The sequence below is a fragment of the Egretta garzetta genome, unplaced genomic scaffold (genome assembly GCF_000687185.1).
Source record: "Egretta garzetta isolate BGI_Z169 unplaced genomic scaffold, ASM68718v1 scaffold264, whole genome shotgun sequence".
Lineage (NCBI taxonomy): Eukaryota > Metazoa > Chordata > Aves > Pelecaniformes > Ardeidae > Egretta > Egretta garzetta.
Window position 1 is genome coordinate 3,622,014 of NW_009259685.1, and position 20,042 is coordinate 3,642,055.

At 36.5% G+C, this 20,042-nt stretch overlaps 1 protein-coding gene across 1 annotated transcript in view; it reads right to left on the reverse strand.

Moving 5' to 3' along the window:
• ABCA13 (ATP binding cassette subfamily A member 13) overlaps positions 1-20,042 on the reverse strand; it is a 203,963-nt gene that overhangs the window by 29,446 nt on the left and 154,475 nt on the right. The window contains exons 49-55 of the mRNA XM_035894140.1: positions 19,886-20,001; positions 15,851-16,011; positions 15,318-15,381; positions 14,738-14,971; positions 14,263-14,455; positions 12,868-12,977; positions 1,311-1,461 (exon numbers count right to left, since the gene is read on the reverse strand). Of these exons, the coding sequence (XP_035750033.1) occupies positions 1,311-1,461; positions 12,868-12,977; positions 14,263-14,455; positions 14,738-14,971; positions 15,318-15,381; positions 15,851-16,011; positions 19,886-20,001 (1,029 nt within the window). The remainder of the gene's footprint in view (positions 1-1,310; positions 1,462-12,867; positions 12,978-14,262; positions 14,456-14,737; positions 14,972-15,317; positions 15,382-15,850; positions 16,012-19,885; positions 20,002-20,042) is intronic.

Sequence of the window (20,042 nt, forward strand, 5' to 3'; positions counted from 1 at the left end):
TGACAGACACCAATTTCACATCACACTCCAGTTTTCTCATGTTAATAGAGATGCAATTAAGCACAAGAGACTGAGCTGCTCAAGTCCAGGTCAGATCAGAGACTTCCATCTGCAGAGACAGAAAAAACCCCCACATTTTACTCTATAACCATTCGGTACTTAATTTCTGGTATTGGCTGACTGGTTGCCTGATTACAGAAAAGAACACTGTTTGCTGGTCAGAACAGCTACACCTGTATCTGCAAATACAAACCCTCTCAGTGACATTCCCAGATATTGTCATCATCTATGCTAGTAAGCTCTTAAAGGATTTTCTGACATGGGTTTGGCCCCTTCTCCTTGGGTAGCCCCAAGCCTGGTGTGGCAGCTGGAATATTTTAGGGACTGCTCCCAGCAGACAGTTTGAATGCAGCCGACATCTTGTGAAGTTTAAGGCATTTACTAGCAGAGTGCTGACAGCTGCTATCTCAGCACCCAGATGTTTGATTTATTTATACGATCATTCAACAAATTTTTAATTCTTTCAGAGTTTAAACCCATCTCTGAAGAGTTTTTCAGAGGTGCATGACTCGGAACGTGTGGTGTTCCCTTCCAATTCTCTAAGTGTGATAATGAAGGTATTGAATCATTCATAAATTTCATTCCCTTTAGTTTTTGGCCCTGAGATTTCATTTTCATTAGTGTTATTTTACTATCCTCAGTAAAGTTATTGTGTTTTGAACTGGCATAACAGACAGAAAAAAGCCCATATTGTTGGGCAGGCTGAGATAGTTGGGTTTGTTCTGCCTGGAGAAGAGAAGGCTACGGGGAGACCTGATTGTGGTCTTTTGGTACTTAAAGGGAACCTATAGGAAAGACAGGGAAAATCTTTTTAGTAAGGACAGCTGTGACAGGACAAGGGGTAATGGTTTTAAACTGAAGCGGGGTAGGTTTAGACTGGATATAATGAAGAAATTGTTTACAATGAGGGTAGTGAAACACTGGAATGGGTTGCCCAGAGGGGTGGTGGAGGCTCCATCCCTGGAAACATTCAAGGCCAGGCTGGAAGGGACTCTGAGCAACCTGATCTAGTTAGCGGTGTCCCTGCTCACTGCAGGGGGGTTGGACTAGATGACCTCTAGGGGTCCCTTCCAACCCCAAACATTCTATGATTCTATGAAATAAAGTAGTAGTAATGAAAAATCTTATTACTAAAGCTGTTAAGATGAAATATTAGATATTCTCTCATGTAAAAAAAGTACAATTGTTTTATAAACTCTGTAGCCCAACCTGACTTCAGCTCCCTCTGTAAATCCGTTCTGGATAGCTACCTTACGTATATTCTGTTTCGGAATTCCACGCAGTGTACAGTAGTAATAAAGATGCTCCCAACCCGTTAAAAGTTCATCCAGGACATCTTGCTGTGGACAATAGCCGACAAGAATGCCTTCAGAGCTAGCAGACAGTATATCCATTTCAGACCTGTTCAAAGAAAAAGCAAAAGACTTGAATGTTGTTTAAAAAAACCCCCAGAGCCTTGTGTTTCACCCTTGGGATAACAGAGTGTTCAAGGATTCTTTCAGCTTAGCGCTGCCACCCGTGTGTCACTATTCTAACGAGGGGTGGGTGACGGGGAGACAGATAGACACAGGAGGAGGACAGACTGATGAGAATTAATTCTTACCTCCCTTATCTCTTTGGTAGGCCCTGCTCTAAGAAGACATATTTCAAAACCATACTGCACACACCACATTCAGCATTAAAGGGGCAGCAGTTGAGTGGGGGAACTGTTGCTGTGTATTCTTTGTGAGTCTGTGCACACACATATGCATGCATGCATTCTCTAAACAATAAGAGTAAAACAAAATGCAGAATATTAAAGCCTAGTAGGTTAAAACACAATACAGGAAAAAAAAATATAAAATTATCCTGATTTAAGAGACTTTGGCCATCACTTTGTAGCTGTACAGCGTTACTTGAAATTACATTCATTGCTAAGAAGCAAGCTTGATTGCAAGGGTGTCTCATTACCCATAATGACACTAAATCTATCCTATTTATTCCAACATCTAATTCAACATTCAATGATGCTGATTTACATGTACAGAAAAGACCTGTCAAAATTAAGATACTTAATAATAAAAAATTCTGAGCTTTGAAATAAAAAAGTTTTTAAAGGCTCTGAGTAACAGAATGGTTTTCCCCTTAGTGGTTTTCTACGTTTCTGGTTAAGAGAACTAAATATATGATTAATCATTTAGACACAAAGTAAATTTATTAAATGTAGGATCTACAAATACCAGCACAAGTGAAAATATAAATATGTATCTCCTGTTAACAAGATTCAGGAGTCTGGGGAGAAAAAAGAGAACACAAATTCTGCATTTTACATAATGAACCACAGCATCAAAATATATTTTAATGCTATCAAAAGATAAATTATCATGATTATGACGAACATTGCTGGGGACTAGTTAGAATGGACCTTTGCTCTTAGCGACAAAGATATAAAATTTTAGTATCTTTGTAGGTTTGGATGGTGCCAAGGAAGTTGACTGCCTGTAGACATCTCTCTGGACAAAAACTCAGCAAAAAATAAAAGGGGTGATAGGAGGAAGAGGATACCAGAAATGTACTTCCTCGTTAATTTATATCCACTTGTAAGTTATTTAAAATGAAGTATACACAGAATTTTTACCAGCTAAGTTTCTAGCCATACCTAAATCAAATTAAATTATTTCTTAAGGTCATCTTTACCGTAAGATATGGACTGATTAATGTTGATCTTTTTGCGTAACCTGCCAGAAGCAGCGTATTCCTTATTCAAGGAACTCTAACATAGTGGAACGCTATCCACAGTGAAATGCTATCTAGATGCTGCTGAACACGGAGAGCTGTGTCCGAGGTTTGTTTTACTAGGAAGATTCAGGCACACTAACAAGGTTTCCTTTTAGTGCAGCTGCTGCCTTTGGAGAAACAAGAGACTGGGCTTTTGGTAATATGCCAAGTTCAGTCACAGGAGAACAAATCACACTCAGGGGTAATTTCAGGGACATTTACTCTGCATGAACTAGCCGGAGAGGCACATCTAGTCTGGAATGAGTCTGTACCATAAAGAACAAAATATAAGTATGCACGGCTGCAAAAAATAACAAACTTCTAATGTTCTTCAGCTAGAACTGTATTAGACAACAGTTACTCAGTTTGCTTCAGGAAATAAAACCACATCAGCGTCCCCAGAGCTAATTGTACAGATATGATTTTCGTGTTGTGCCTCCCGTAAAGCACACAGCCTTAGATGAAGAATATCCCATCCACTGACCTTTAGCTTCCATAAAGGAAGAGTACAGTGAGAATAGATCATTTAATATTCTTACTCAGTTTGGTCCTTATCTTGCAACTTTATCTATTAGTGCTGACCTTGAACGCTTAAAGAGTTCCCATTAATAAAGAGATTCCAAAGTATTCACTAAAGAACTCATGGAGCCAATTTTTTTCGATCTCTGTTTCTGTCAAAGCAGAAAATAATCTGACCAGAAGAAAAAAATAGTCATATGAGGATTCTGGTCTTTTATTGATACCTTTTTGGTATGTATAGTACAATGCCTATTCTTCCCTCAGCAATATCACTGAGTAGATTTCCAAATCAAAAAAGCTGGAGATCATCCTTCAGTTTTGTTTAGCCAGGCCCTAAGCTTTTTCTGAACACTGGAAGAATAGATGAAAGAAAAACACAGCAAAATATTTAATTATAGTACATACCTTATAACCGAAAACTTCCCTCATCTCTAGAAATCTATTTTCCTTGAAATTTAGTTAATCTCTCAGATTTCATTTTCATGGGTCTAAATGAAATGAACATTTGAAGTGGTGATGGCATGATACCAGAAAACCTTTTCACTAAATGGTATACTGTAAATGCTTTTCCCTTTTTTAAAAAAAATCTTATGGCATTCATTAAACTAATTATAATGCTCCTCTTTCTTATTAAACATTTTCATATATGATGTTATCAGAATCCAATTGGAAATATATATTTTTTAATAGTTTCTGAAATATAGATTAGCATGCAGCAAAATGCTGATTTTTTTCTCAAGCTGGAGAAAAACAGACGTTTGTTTCCTGCCCTTTTATTATCAGCATGCTAGCATTTCTCATTAGGCCATTCATATGAACAACAGGACATACAGGAAGAAAAAATCAGCTCATTTTATAAATAAAGAGAAATAACAGCTAAGTACAGACTCCAACTCTCATCCTTTTTGTCCATAGTACTGTAGACACAATGAATTCTAGTGTAATATCTAAAAACTATAAGCAGGAAACCAGACTCTTACACTAATGCAGGACTTTCTGTATAATTATAAAAACACTGAGTAATTGTTATCTTTAAATTCTGTTAGTAACTTTGGTTACATATCCTGATCAACAATGATTAAGACAGAGAACTGACATGGAACACAAGGTTTGTCCTTCCTAGTGAAGACTTCATTTTTAGACTATATTGTTGTGCTCAGTCAAAACTTCCACTTACTATTTAATTTCTCCTTTAAAGTGGAACAGCTGCAACAGACAAAACCAACAGAACATGTCCAGAAAACTTTATATGTTAAACAAATTTGTTAAGTTGCAAAATTACATTTCTTAGTACACTTTTAGAAAAGGTCAACAGAATGCATGACATCTTGAAGAAAAATAGCACAGTCTAGCATTTAAAGTATGGAAGACATTGCATGCCATCCCTTTCTAAGTGCTTTGGTCTCCATTTATACAGTGACAATTATGATACTTTGGTGCAAATCATCCTGAAAAAAATCCAGGATTCAAGGTGGTGTCCATATATTTGAAGCACTAATCTTGCAGAGTTTTGTACTATTGATGAAAGAAAATTGCCAGACGGCAGACTTGCAAGATATCAGGGATAATAAACTAAACTCTGAGTGAATAAAATTTTTTATTCAAAGTTTTTCCTCCACTGATCATTTTAAGGCCTTTTACATCAACTCATCTCTTTTGTGCACTGAAAGAAACCTCTGAAATCTGATTCTAGCCCTGAAGGCTACCTTGGGGTGGCATGGGGCACTTCAGCCCAGAAAGCCTTTGCCAGCACTGAAAAGAAACCAAAACACTGGAACGAGCAGGAGTGATTTTGGACAAAATCTGCTGCTTTCTCCCACCTGAACTGGACCTGTAGTTCCCAGAAGGCTAGGCTGGTTATTGCAGAGACCAGATTTGGTTCTTATTTGTTATGGTGGTTACCGGCAACATAGCTTATAGATAGCTGTGGGCTCAGTACACCTCAGTTTCAAGTTCCAGAGACAGCTTAGTAGCCTCGATATCAGCCTTATGGCTGGTTTTAGAAAAATTGTTTCACTATTAATTCTGCTGTACACTTTGCTTCATTTTTGTATGCTTTTTCTGCAGTTTTTGAATGCAGTTAAAATAGAGGCAGTGATATATATGGTACTTAAAATGGCTTCTGTAGAGAGATAAATTCCATTAATTAGTCAAAATGAAATATAAATTTACAAATTGCAAAAGTAGTTAGACATTCCATTGTACTCTTAACTGCACATTCAATTCAGTGCATACTAATGCTCAATTAACATTATAAAAAAATCAAGGTTAAAATATAATTAATGTAACTATAGCTTAGTTATAATTAAACTAATTATACTGATATACAGCATAACAACAGCTATCTCAGCCATTATATTGATGTAAATTTATTCTGCCTTTCAAGTAAGTCTATTTGAATTACATTTTTAATTATTTATCAAGCTGAATATCATAACTATTAAAAGAGTCCAAGTTCTAGCTACAGAGAAACATTTTACTTTCCCCTCTTTGCAGAGCAGTTCTTTGGTCCTATGACTTTGTAATCCAACAGCTGAGCTGACTGACACTCCGTTCAAATAGTATGGGGAGTTGCTGTCATGGAGGGTTTCTCTGTGCAGAAGGAAGATGGAAATTCATGGGAGATTAATTAATTACATGAGGAAGTCTGCCAAATGCTTCAGGCCTCAGTGGGGCAACCTAAGAACAAGACAACACCTGCCTCTATGCACCCCACTACAAGCGAGACTTTTCTCTAGATATGAACTTAAAGTCAACTCCATTCAGCAAACTACAATGGCAAAGACTGCAAAACAGAGAGCACCAAAAGGGCACACAAACCTCTAGTCACCTTATTCGTTATTTTACATTGATCTTGACATGACACTCAAAAGGATTTTGACACTTTCCCTTCCAAGCTGTGTTTAGCCCTCCTCAGCCAAGGGAGGCTTTATGACACAGTCACTGGAAAAGGCTGAGAAACAAATATGGAAAGAGGAAGAAAACAAAAACAGGCCAATATACACTCAAAAAAAAAAAAAAATGGAACTGGTGTACAGTATCTGCTGATACATCAACCCAGCTGAGATTCAAAGACGATGAGGGCTCACTTTGTTCTCCTTTGTTTTACCACTTTGTTAAGTGTCAGCTTTTCTTAGTACATATTTAATACAGACCTCACTTCCTCAAGCTGTTTGACAGAAAGAGTAGCTAGAAAAATGTTTACAGCTTTATACACTAACTTTCATCTAGCCAGCTCACGCACTGGTGGCAATATAGTTATGGCAGTAGAGCTAAGCATAAGCTAATTTGAGTCCATTTGTACTCTTAAAGAGGAACAGCTCTGCTACAGAGAACAGAAAAAAACCCTCTAAATGTCAAGCAGACCATGCAGTTAACTATTATACATATTTAAGGTTGACAACTCGTTTGTACAGATGTTGTTCAAAAGCCAGTCAAGAGTCTCCTAATGTCTGATAGCACCATGCTTTATAAATACAGGTTAGTATATTTTATCATGTCATTTTCCTTTTTGTTTTGGTATTTCTGCCCTTTATGAGAGGGACTGCTGGTACTTTGGTATCAGTATGTTATTTCCACTTCTTCCAAAATAACTGTTTCAATGCTGCTTCTTCCTTTGGTACTCTTTAATATTGGGGTTGCAAATATCCCTAACATGGAGACACACTCTCTATCTGACAATTATTTTTGAGCTTTATTTGGACAGATATGTCAATGATAATGGCAATGTTAATGAGGTACACAAAATAATAAAAAAAGGCAAAATCTCCTGTGAACGGGATTTTGCTATTATCTTCACGAGACTGTCTGTGGTTAGTGATAAATTCCTATTATTTCTCTTACTGGACTATCTTTATCACATCACAGTTACAACCAGAATGGGATTGCAAAGGTTAGAAGTTGCCTCAAAACATTTTCTGCAGAAGGGTATGAAAATTTAAAAAAGGAGGGTTTTGGTAGACTTCTCAGCTTGTATACTATGAATGTGTATTTGCCATGTAAATGGTAAGATACAGAGTTTAGGCACGTAGTACATTCAAAATATATATTTAATTTGTAGCGTATTAAAAAGAGAAAAGCTTAATAAAAACATCAGAAGCCTTCCCTTCCCCAAAAGAATGCTCCCATCGGGAAGAACACCAGGGAACCCTCACTGCAGAGAGATGAAGTTGGCTCTAGTATTTAATAAACATTTCTTTTTTTTTTTTTTCACAGAATGTTTTGGGTTGGAAGGGACCCCTAGAGGTCATCTAGTCTAACCCCCCTGCGGGAGCACGGACACCGCTAACTAGATCAGGCTGCTCAGAGCCCCGTCCAACCTGGCCTTGAATGTTTCCAGGGATGGGGCCTCCACTACCTCTCTGGGCAACCTGTTCCAGTGTTTCACCACCCTCATTGTAAAGAATTTCTTCCTTATATCTAGTCTAAACCTACCCTGGTTTAGTTTAAAACCATTACTCCTTGGCCTAACACAGCTGGCCCTACTAAAAAGATTTTCCCCATCTTTCCTATAGGCCCCTTTTAGGTATTGAAAGGCCGTAATCAGGTCTCCCCGCAGCCGCCCTTCTTCCAGGCTGAACAAGCCCAACTCCTTCAGCCTGTCCTCATAAGACATGTGCTCCAGCCCTTGGATCATTTTTGTGGCCCTCCTCTGGACCTGCTCCAACATGTCCATGTCCTTCTTGTGCTGAGGGCTCCAGAGCTGGACGCAGTACTCTAGGTGAGGTCTCACCAGAGCAGAGTAGAGGGGCAGAATCACCTCCCTCGACCTGCTGGCCACGCTTCTCCTGATGCAGCCCAGAGTACGGTTGGCCTTTCTGCTTAATAGCACCCAGTCTTACGTATCTCAGTGATATTGAAAACTGTTACATAATATCTAGCTTTTATGCATTGTACTAAGCTTTTGTTATGAAAGTAGGCACAGTTTTATCTCAGGTCCTTAGGAATAAGCTCCTTTTTGGAGCTTAAACATTCAACAAACAAACATAGAGGACAACAAATCTTTTAGAAGTACTTGAAGATCTTGTGAATCTGCTCTTCTGCCCTGTTAAAAAGGCAGCTGCTGCTCAGAAGTACATTTTTCTCATTTTCTTTGAGAATCTAGCAGGAGTTCCCTGAATACAACTTGATTATCAATGTGTGAGGCTCTTTCTCTATAACCCCATGTACCTCCAAGATGTTTTAGATTGAACTTCCCAAAATTTTACTTTGCAATTCAACATGCACTTTTGAAAAAGCTCATCTTCCATTTCTAGTTCCCTGTGTTGTCCAAAGGTGCAAAAGCAGTCCTGTAAAATTCAAGGCTGTTTTCAGTACACCTGCCTCAAAGAGACACTGACTTCATTTTAAATTCAGTGAAATGGTTATGACGGCAATCAGGAAAATGTACATATGGCTTGCTTTGGGTGTTATGTTTTTGGTTTGGGTTTTTTTTAAACCAGGAACTTTCAAGCATAGTTATTCAAGGAAACAGGAACTATTAAGAATTAAGGATTTTCTGCATGGAGAACCTAACCACAGTTAGGTTCTCCAATATTTATAATCATAATTTTACATACTAATTTCATTATTTGGTCATGAAGAATTCATCAGGAAGGCTTTGTCAGTTTATAGTATCCTGTCCTTTCAGGGTCATAGAAGACAAAAGTTGTGTTCTTTCCAGTCAAACCCAACAGAGATGGGATCTACATCTAAGCTTCTGCCCAAATTATTCATCAGGAATTGCTACCAGAGGTAATGTCTCTATGAAAGCTGCTTCATGACACATGTTTTAAACAGAGAATTCTAGATCTGCTGACCAACAACTGCTTCCTTCAGCTGACTCTCCTCTTTGTATCTGTGCCAGAAATACCAGGCTTTTGACCACACTGCTGGAGTAAGACAAGGAGAAGACTTCTTACTGTGATATCCCCCTTCCTCCATTTATCTCAGGTGTAAGTACAAATCAATCCACTTAAAATTCCCTGGGTACTTGATACCCAAATCAGATAGACTTATGTTCTCCATGTATTATACACAGGGGTGGGGTTTTGTTTTGTTGTTTGTGGGGTTTGGTTTTGTCTTAAGATGTACACACTAATTTATCAGCAGCAAATAAATATATTTAGGAAAGATTTCTGAAATCTGCAACTGACTTTCTGATGTGGAGTGTACATATTCCTTACAGAACATGGCAAATAAAAAGAACAGAAACATTTCCATCACTCTGAAGTTCCTTGGTTTTGCCTCTAAGTACTGACTTAAAGGTGGTAGCTAAAGATCTGGGAGTCAGACACTCTCATTTAGCTTTTAATATCTGTTCACTGAAGTTGTAACCAGCAAAGACAGCTTAGAGACACCTGGAATTGGAAGGTGTTCTGGACACTTACAACTAAACTAGCGGTTACAAAAAAATATATTTTTAAACTTTTTTTTTTTATTTCACTGTTTGGGAACTTCATAATTGCCCCGGTCCTTGTCCCTCAGATAAACATGATTTCTGCTCAGAAATGAAATGTCTATACCTGTATCTGAATCACGGTAGCATAACATAAAATTTTACCACAATCATCATTGTATCTTCTCACTAGCCTGCAGAAAATATCAACTTAACTGGTTCATAGCTCAAAATCTTAATCATAGAATCATAGAATCATAGAATGTTTTGGGTTGGAGGGGACCACTAGTAAAGATCTGGGAGTCAGACACTCTCATTTAGCTTTTAATATCTGTTCACTGAAGTTGTAACCAGCAAAGACAGCTTAGAGACACCTGGAATTGGAAGGTGTTCTGGACACTTACAACTAAACTAGCGGTTACAAAAAAATATATTTTTAAACTTTTTTTTTTTATTTCACTGTTTGGGAACTTCATAATTGCCCTGGTCCTTGTCCCTCAGATAAACATGATTTCTGCTCAGAAATGAAATGTCTATACCTGTATCTGAATCACGGTAGCATAACATAAAATTTTACCACAATCATCATTGTATCTTCTCACTAGCCTGCAGAAAATATCAACTTAACTGGTTCATAGCTCAAAATCTTAATCTTTTTTTTGCCTTGAAATTATAAATCAATTCCATTTAGAAAAAGTTATTCAGCTTTGGCTGAGTAACTTTAGTCATTGTTCAACTGTTGAGGAAGGGTCCTCCAGACCTGTTGTGGTTATAACTTTACCTATGGAAGAGTCAACCGATTTGCTCCCTATTGATTTTCAGTAGTACAGCAACACAGTCCACCGTGATCTGGTTAACAGCAGTTGCCAAAATATGAAGCAAGGAACAAATTCAGGAATGACATAAATCTCTTCTCCCAGCCTCAAACTTGTTTATTTCCCCAAGTTTAACTACTGTGTAACTGCAGCTCTTACTTGAGGTTGCCTTCTCAAGTTAGTGATAACTTTTGAAAACTTGGGAACATGTGTTTCACACTCACTTCAGCCACATCAGACACATAAAAATCCATAACCTGGATTGACACCCCCATAATACAGGGTGATAATTAATGTTGCCAAGGGTATTTTGGACACTTAAATGCAAATGTCTAAGGGTGCTAAATGTGTCAAATCTCATTACCTATATTTTAGTATATGGTAAATAACATTGCATCTTAAAGGATGCTTTCATGGGTTTATAAAACACAGTGGGGGAAATGAAAGTAGCACATATGATGTGCAGGGAGAGCAATTAACCTATTATTAAATGCCAGTAGCATACTAAAGTTGATCTCAGAAGAATTTTTATCTGTTTGGCCACAGCTACAAAACATGTCTAGCAAAAGGAATATAGGTATTGTTAAACTGGTTTGTGATTTTTTTGAAAAGATATCTTTAGGGGTTCTGATAAAATAAGTCAGGTAGTCAATAAACATAGCGTAAAAGTGCCAATACAGGTGATGATGAAACATATCCTTATAACTCTATATTTGCTTTTAAGTGGATATTAAAATTTATGAATTGTCACAGCAGATGAAATAATTTGCTCAAATACAGATCTGGTACCACACTGTACGGGGAAAGCCATATATATGCCATGAATGCACAGGTAGGACCAAAGGCAAGTCCCATTAAAATCTATAGAAAAAATAGCCCTTAAAATCTAAACAAAATGTGGGAGCCTAAATACTGCCTTGAGAGCAATATCTTATACAAAAATATTACAGATCATGTTATTTCTGTAAATCTCAAATCTTCTTCAGACTCATGCTAAACTTCTGACTTCCATGATATCCTGGTAGAAAGCATTCCACCATTTCCAAAGAACACCAAATGTTAATTTTTATCTAATTTTAAATCACTTTTATTGTTATTGTTGTTGTTGCTTAATATCTGAAAAAATTTGCCTTCTTTTCTGGGAAATTATAAATGAAAACAACCATCTAAAAGTCTCTATAACTATTGTAAAGCCTCACTCATATCTCTTCTTCTCTTAAGAATAATTTTTTAAAAATCTCTTTAGCCATTCCTTCTTCATTAATAATAATTGTTTGATGGTCATTTTAGGAGTTCTTTGTTATCAAATTATTTTTACACCGAATCTCTTGGAAAAAAAAAGGTGTTATGAAAGATAATGAAAAAATAACACACAACAAACTTAAGTAAAATCATGATTAGTAGTGGTGATGGTGTCCATTTCAAAAGAAGTGTAAACTTTCCAGAAAATTGAATTTTGCGATGAATGAAACTACTTACATTTTGAAATTAAATCTGCTGACTGTTATCTTTGTAAAGAAGTGAGCAGATACAGACCTATGAAAGCATTTTATTTCTAAACCAAAGAAATGTAGCTTGTCATTTTGGAAATTCCAAAATGCTTCCTTTAAAAATTTTCTGAATTAAACATTTCACCCATCTGCCAAAACACATATTTTGAAATAGACATCATTGAAGAAAAACGAAGTTTTCAAATTGTTAACTAGCCCAGAATACATTTATACATACACATACACATTTTACTTTGGCCTGACTAAAAAATAACTTTACTTGCCCCCAAATTTTGCTAGGAAATGTGGTAAAAATTGGTTACATCTAACCCCAAAAGTCACTTATCACTCCATCAAATTTAGCCTCAATATCACCAACACTACCTCCTATCCTAATTACATAGCATATTGATCAAGTAATTAATTAATGACTCTGAAGGACACAAACTTCAGAAAACATTTTCAAATTATCCCCTTGAAGCACTGCTCATCAGCCTAAGCCTGGAAGCCTTTCAGTGCAGCACTACTATGGGGGATATACGTCCATGCACCCGGGCATACAGTATGTTAGGATTTTTGTCATAGTTTTAAAAGGCTATATATTAAGGCTGCCTAGAGCCTATTCTTTTGCTACCAGACAAGTTTATCCTCAATTAACAGAGTTGTCAGATGGAATTAAACAATGCTAAAATGCTTTCCTGCAGAGATTTCACAGCAATAAAGCAATATACATTTAAAAGGGAACAAAACAGGTCCTTAGAGTACAGTATGAAGGCATGAAGACGTGCTGAGTCTTTGATCATTGGCATTATCAATTAGCACTATTCTGATCAAACCCTGTGTTATTTACCCTGTAGGAGTCCTGATAACAGCACGTCCTGCAGATGGGATGATATCTCCAGTCAGCATCTTAAATGTTGTGCTTTTCCCAGCTCCATTTGTTCCCAGGAGTCCAAAACACTAAGAGAGTTTAAAAAAAAAAATTAAAAAAAAAAAAAAAAAAAAGAGCAAAAGCAATCATCTGCTATGCTGAAAGAAATAAGTAATATTAATTCTTCAACAGTCGTGTTTCCTGTATGCCTGTAAGATTCTGTATATGGATATACTGTATGTGCAAATTCCCTTTTGCATAGAAAATAAGTTTTCTAAAAATATATATATATAAAATTTTGATTCCCCCCTAATTCCTAAAAGTGACTTATTTAGGATTCTATCCATCCACTTAAAACCCTGCCCAGTAACTAAATGCATTATTTACCCATATTATTAGGAAATGCTAGATTTGAACCTGAGGATCTCTGTTCCTATTTGAGAGCCCCAACTACCAGTCTAGAGAGTCAATATTTCTCAGTTTCTCATGAGCTGCTTCACTCTGTACAAGTAAATGAACACTGAACAGCCACAGCAGACACTGACTCTGAACAGTTATTTCAGGCACCTACCTGCAATGAATATATGCTTGTTAGGACGGGATTCATATTAAGCTTACTTATAGCACTTCATAACTTTTAAAATACTTGTTTCATGAACTTCCTTATTGATAAGTAGGCTTTAATCAGCAATAACGTCTTCCTGCTTACCCCAGATACCCAACAACTGACCTATAACTGGCAGGATGCCATTGGACCTGCACTTGCTATTGGCAACCAAGAAAAGCCTTCTCCTTACCAGTATTTTTGAAATGAATAGCTGCAATTCTCAAAAGCACGAAATCGTGGGGAAAAAAAATCCCAAATAAACACTGTTCTGAAATATTTTGGATTACCACATTCAATGCTAAATTTCAGTTTATTAATATAATATACTGGTATATTAAATGCTATATTAAAATATACTGTGATTATTTCAGCATGGGAACTACAAGTTTGCCTTGGTGACAAATTCAAGATTCAGTCCGCAGCTTACAACTGAGCTAGATATTCTTTGCTTTCTCTTCAGACATTGAACTGCTATGCTACCCACTTGTTTTTTATATCAGCCTATAAAACAGTAACTTGGTAAAGATAAAAAAGAAGGAAAAATTAAGACTCTGATGAAATTGTAACCCAAAAAACCAAGTGAACAGTTGCTTTGTAACCACCAGAGCTTCTGCTTTTATCCAGTTGTTGATTTTCAGAAATTACTACAACTGAAATTGTTCTGCTGCTATCTACAGATCTTTGATTGTAAGACATCTTGAGGATGTCTGAACAATTGCTCAGAATGAAGTGTTATTTTCTGAAAGAAAAGAAAAAAACCTCTTTACCTCTCCCCTTGGTATTCCCACGCTTATGCTTTCCACAGCTGTGATGTTCTTACTGAAACCCCCAAAACACTTCTTGAGGTTGTACAGGAGGAGGACATCATTACCAGTTCTTCCACCAAAGACTCGCTGTCGCTCCATTTCTACATCAACATCTTCTGAAGGGCTGACCATGCTGTTAATTGAGCACTGACCCCTAAAACAGAAGAAGGTAACAATCACTCATGGTAAATCAGACATTGCTATACTCTGGATAACTCTGTTTTATTTCCCTGGTTGCAATCCCTTAAAGTTCGGTGGTCAAATCTCACCAGAACCCAAGGGAAACAGCAACTACTTGTATTTTTTCTGCAGTTTCCACTAATTCAGGTACACCATGTTATCAGAAGTATTTATCTTCAGGTGTTCAAAGGAATACACCATTTTCTCTAAAAATTTATTCGGTGTCCACTATGTCAGAATACAAATGGCAACACACCTTAGTTTCTGAAGGAGATCCCAATGAAGAAAAAGCCGTAAAAGAAGAAGTATTGTTCCCTGCAGGGCCATTTCCACAAAAATCCAGCCCAGAAAATTCATCTCAAAGGGGCTCACATATGAATCTATTCCAAAGTTGCTGGTCAGATCAAACTTGATCTGATTGTACGAAAGTTCTATTAAACCCTGGCCTAAGCAGAATTGTGGGAATACGATGAACGTCCATTTGAGGATACTGTAGGTGTTAATGTTAAGCACACTTACAAAGCTGGATACAGCATTCAAATCTCACTCAAGTTGAACTGATTTCAAAAGATAATATTGTGAACTATTTTGGGGCAGAGTTCATCCCACTGTGTTTTAGAGTGCCTAGGGCCACAGGATTCTAATTTTAGTTGAGGTTCACACACAGTAAAAAACCATGTGTGACCATGATCATTCTGTTTTCTTAAAATTTTAATATTTGAATGCTATTAATTCTAAATCACCAACTTAAACCCAAGACAACATCAAATCTGCCTCCAAACTTAAGTGACACGCAATCTAGATTTGACTTCAAACATCAAGTTTTGACCTGGTACCTGCATAGATATTCATACACATTCTGGATCTCCTCTCTATCAAGTTGCATAATTACCATTATGACTAGTGAAAATTACATAAATGGAATGAAAATGCATATTACTGTTCATACAGGGCATTACAAATCCTAGGAATATGCTGTTTATCTCTTATGTCAGTATTATTCAAACATATTTTACGATGCATATAATCTATTCAATGGACCAGAACAGCTCCCATTATGTGCCAATTACAACTTAATGGTCTGGAAAATGTCAAGGTTTCAATTAAGATTCCATTATTACAACACATTTTTTTTTTATTTTTTTTTGCTATAAAAAAGTTAAAATTCAATATGATAACAAGCAATACACTAGGACAGAAAAATCATGAATGTTTAAAACAGGTAAGTTTTTCTGCTAGAAAAAATATTGTCTGTGAATATGTACAAACATATACATATATATCTATACACACACACACAGAGACATACACATATGCATGTGTGAGCATACATCTCGCTTAAGCAGAATGGAAAGCAAAGTTTTTATACCGACCTGCACTTTGGAAATTATAGCTAACAAACGAGGTAAGAGAGTCACCAGCATGGTACACAGGCCAAACACAAAATTCAAGGAGATGTAGGAAATAAAAGCTACATCTGAACTTGAAAAGAATCTGGATACAAGATACATCCATGGCAGAGTCGCATATCTGAAAGTTTAAAGAAACAAAATTATCAAAAATAAGTTATGCTTTGGCCTCACAAAAAAAAAAAAAGAAGCAGATATTATACTAGAAAAAAACCCACCTGTTACTCCTTATTTTTAAAATATGCAAATAACTCTTTTGACTAGCTGAGAAAAAAAAGACAGATTTGGGATATGTTTTCTTTATCAAATTACCTTATAATTCTGTGGATGTACACATAGCTACTGCCATGTGATGGGAAGATCTGATCCATTTTTAAATTTATCAACTGCATATATTTACCTTTTCTTTCCAGAAATGACTGCAAAACCATACATATTAACAAGCCACTTACCCAGAGATAGAATTAAAACCAAATATTTGAAGCTTAAATCATGGATGCTGAGCAATCAACTTTTCTTAGAAGCTTTTATAGAAAGAAAAATGAGCGAAAAAGGAAGAAGAGAGCGAGTAAAGAGAGATGAAACGAAAAAAAGAACAAGAAAAAAAGCATTAATTCTTAAGCTGGAACTAATATTTGTACCAGTGATATTTGAGGACTGAAATCTGCCAGAGATCATGTTAACATTGTTATTACCTAAACCAGGTTATCAGTTAGTAGTAGCAGCCATCAAAGATGAGTGCATGGTTACTTCATAGCACAATGGTGATAAGTCAACATGCCTGTGGCCACATCATTTTCAATGCAAATCTTTAAAGGAGGAGGGAAGGCACCCTCCCTTCTGGCAAGTCATATGATGCCTATCCAAAATGGAGCAGTCATATTTTTTATAAGGAGTAAAATATGTCTAGCCAGACTAAAAAAATTCCCAGGCAATTTGATGAGCATGAATGTCATGTAAAGGAAATTTTTTTTCCATTCAACATGGCGCAAGACATGTCTATCAAACAAACAATATATAGACTGCAGGAGCGTAGGTATCAGCATATACCACTGCATGAAGATAAGTATATATGTAGTGTGCATAAATATATAGCTGTATATATAAATACTTCTTATATAGTATTAATAAATGAGTATATAAATGTTTTAAGCGAGATCAATGCAAAAACAACTAGCCAAAAATTTGTGAATTCCCTTCTTCATTGCTTTAAACAGTAGTTTAGATTATGAGCCATAAAAGTCCCTTTTAAATTCAGTATTGTGTACTTTACAGATGGGCTTTTTTCACCTAAGAATGCCAAAATCCTTTACCTTAAGAAACAAACCTTCAAATCCTGATGTGAAGTAACAGTGTCGCTATCCTCAATTTATGGGAAGAAAAAGCTTAAATGACTAATGTTTGGGTCTCAAATGAAGATTGTAAAGTAGTCAAGATCACACCAGCATCCTGTTGCTGGTCTTAATCACACAATCTTTTCTTCCCTTCAAAATCACTGTTCTAAGTTTTGCTCTGAATTACAATACCATAAATACAAGACAAATCCATCCTTGGAAACAGCTCAGGAAAGAGACATGATTTAGGATGCTGTTACTCTATTTGCTTGCTTATAGCTGCTAAGAAATGAGTAAGACACTTGGAATACTAAGGTTGTATGATGTTCAAATGCAGCCTTTAAAGTAGCTTCCAGTCATGCCTACATTTCTATTCTAACTTTTTCTTTTCTTTTGGCTTCAGCTGTAATTTATTATTTTGTAAGTATCAAAGATAAAGCATTTTGGACAAAAGTGCTTAAGCAGTTGCACTATAAAACACTTCTGCTATCAGCTAAAAGGGGAAAAAATGCAGTTTAGTTAAGAGACCATTATATTTTCAAAGGAAATCAGTTTTAAAGTAGCACACTAGGAAACTGTTGATTACTCTTTCAAGCACACCCCATTCTGGCACATAGCTTAACTTTTTCATATAACTGGGCTATTTTTATCTTTATTCTTGATTGGCAATGCTGCACAAGTGTACCCTGAAGATAAAAATTAAATTTTAAAAGGAAAAAATGCATTATGAAATGCAGATAAATTAGGATTACATGCACAGTACTGGGGAAGGATAAAATGACCACAATAGGCTTCATCACATTTACTGTGTAGTTAGGCTGAGTAAAGGGTCGAGTAGGAAGAGTGGACACTCAGAAATTCATCAGAGTGTCCTCAAGACATGTTAAACTTACTGACTGATGGTTATTGTATATTCAATACATGTTAATACACATTGAATACATAGATCTTCTTGTTAAAAATCACTATAATATCTGTTATGTCAGCCAAAGCTGAACAGTACAGGAGGGATTACGGTGAGATGATTAAGCTGCATCTGCAGTCAACAAAAAAATGTGCAGAATACAGTCCAGCTTTTCAGTCAACGCTTGTTTCTTCTGAAATACCCAAACTTTAATTCAACATTTTGGTTAAAACAATGCCAGCATAACTCTTAGCACCTGGGATTTAGTAGTACACACCAAAACCTATAGCACACCATAGAAAACATGTCATGACTTCAGCAGACGTACCAGTATGTGCTGTATGGTTTATTTGGCCTTTAACTTGAAGGAATCAGTTGGTAGTAGTGCAGAAGGAAGGAGGAGGAAGATGAGAGTGATACAGAGAGAAGAAAGTATGAACTTGGGATGTTTCATCTGAGTTATTGTCAAGATCCTGGCATTATGACCTCTAGAATATTACATACTAGTTTGGCCACTCATGCCCAGGAAAGATGAGTTCAAACTGGTGTTATAGGGAAAAATGATAAATAGAATTATCCAGGGAATGGGAAAACCTTTTTACAAGAGAGGATTTGGCTTGTATGGTCTTGCAAAAGATGTTTAATGAGGAAGAATTATAAAGTATGGCTCCAAATAAAGTTAGGTTGGAATTTTAAAGAATACATCCAGTTACGCAGGTACTGAAACAGTTTTCAAAAAAAGTAGTTGCTGGAGGCATGAGATCGTGAAAACAGTTTCAAGATTAACTACAGCAAGGGTTTGTTTAAGTGTTTATCTGAGACTCTTCCTGGAATGGAACATGTCCTGATCTTGCAGAAGGTCCTTTCTACTTTCCTTCCCTGTTACTCTATCACGGAGCAGTTAAATTTCATTATCTAAACATCTGTCTCGTAAGATATGCATTGCTTGAGATAAGGAAGAAACAACTTCTCAGAATGCTTATCCTGTAAATATTCACCCTCAGCATTTCTCACATCACCTGGGACCGCACATAGGAAGAGTTAGAGGAACAGAACAGACAGACCATTAGTTTCATTGAGCCCAGGGCTCAACAGCCTTATTTCTACAGAGAAATCAATCCTCTGTTTAACCAGTTGTTTTAACTTTTTATAACTGTTTTTTTTTTTCATGTGAAACTAAGAAAGAGGGTGATATGGGAGGACTTTCCTCTCTCATGGTACTATTTGGAGACAAATCTCCAACCAGTCCAGTAATTCACATTGGACAGACTTCTCATTGGAAATATAAACTCCCAGAGCTATGTAAAATTACAGAATTACAGAAAATAGGTAGAACTGTAATAAAAGAGAGCCACTTCTTACCTCCTTAATGATATTCTGCACAGCTAAGCACTGAAATTCTGACCTGACTATGTTATTATTCCCTCATCTTCTGGAAGATAACATACAATCAATTTCTAACAGCAAATTATTGTTGTACAGGCTGAGTAATTTCTGAGACATTTTCAGTCCTTTTTTTTTTTTTGGTTTGGTTGTTTGTTTGTTTGTTTTTAAATGCATGAGCAAATCTCCCTCCACCTTCCACATGGAACTTTCAAACTCATATTTCAGCCTGTTTTCTCACTATCTTTTGCTGAATCATAATCATTTCCAAAGAGAGAAAATCATGCATCCAGCAGCAGGTGCAAACCAAGTTTAAAGATTTCTATTTGTTTCTTACAAGCTATAATTCCACAGCAGCATTTCCAATACCATACCCAAAGAGTATCAGCAGGAGAACAGTGGCTGCCAAGTTCTTTCGGAAAGTGAAGGCTGATAGCTGGAAGACACTAATAACACCAACACACAGGGTGACTGGAACCATATAAAGCAACTAGAAACAGAAGAAAAAAGGCACTTAGCAGGTGAGCATCT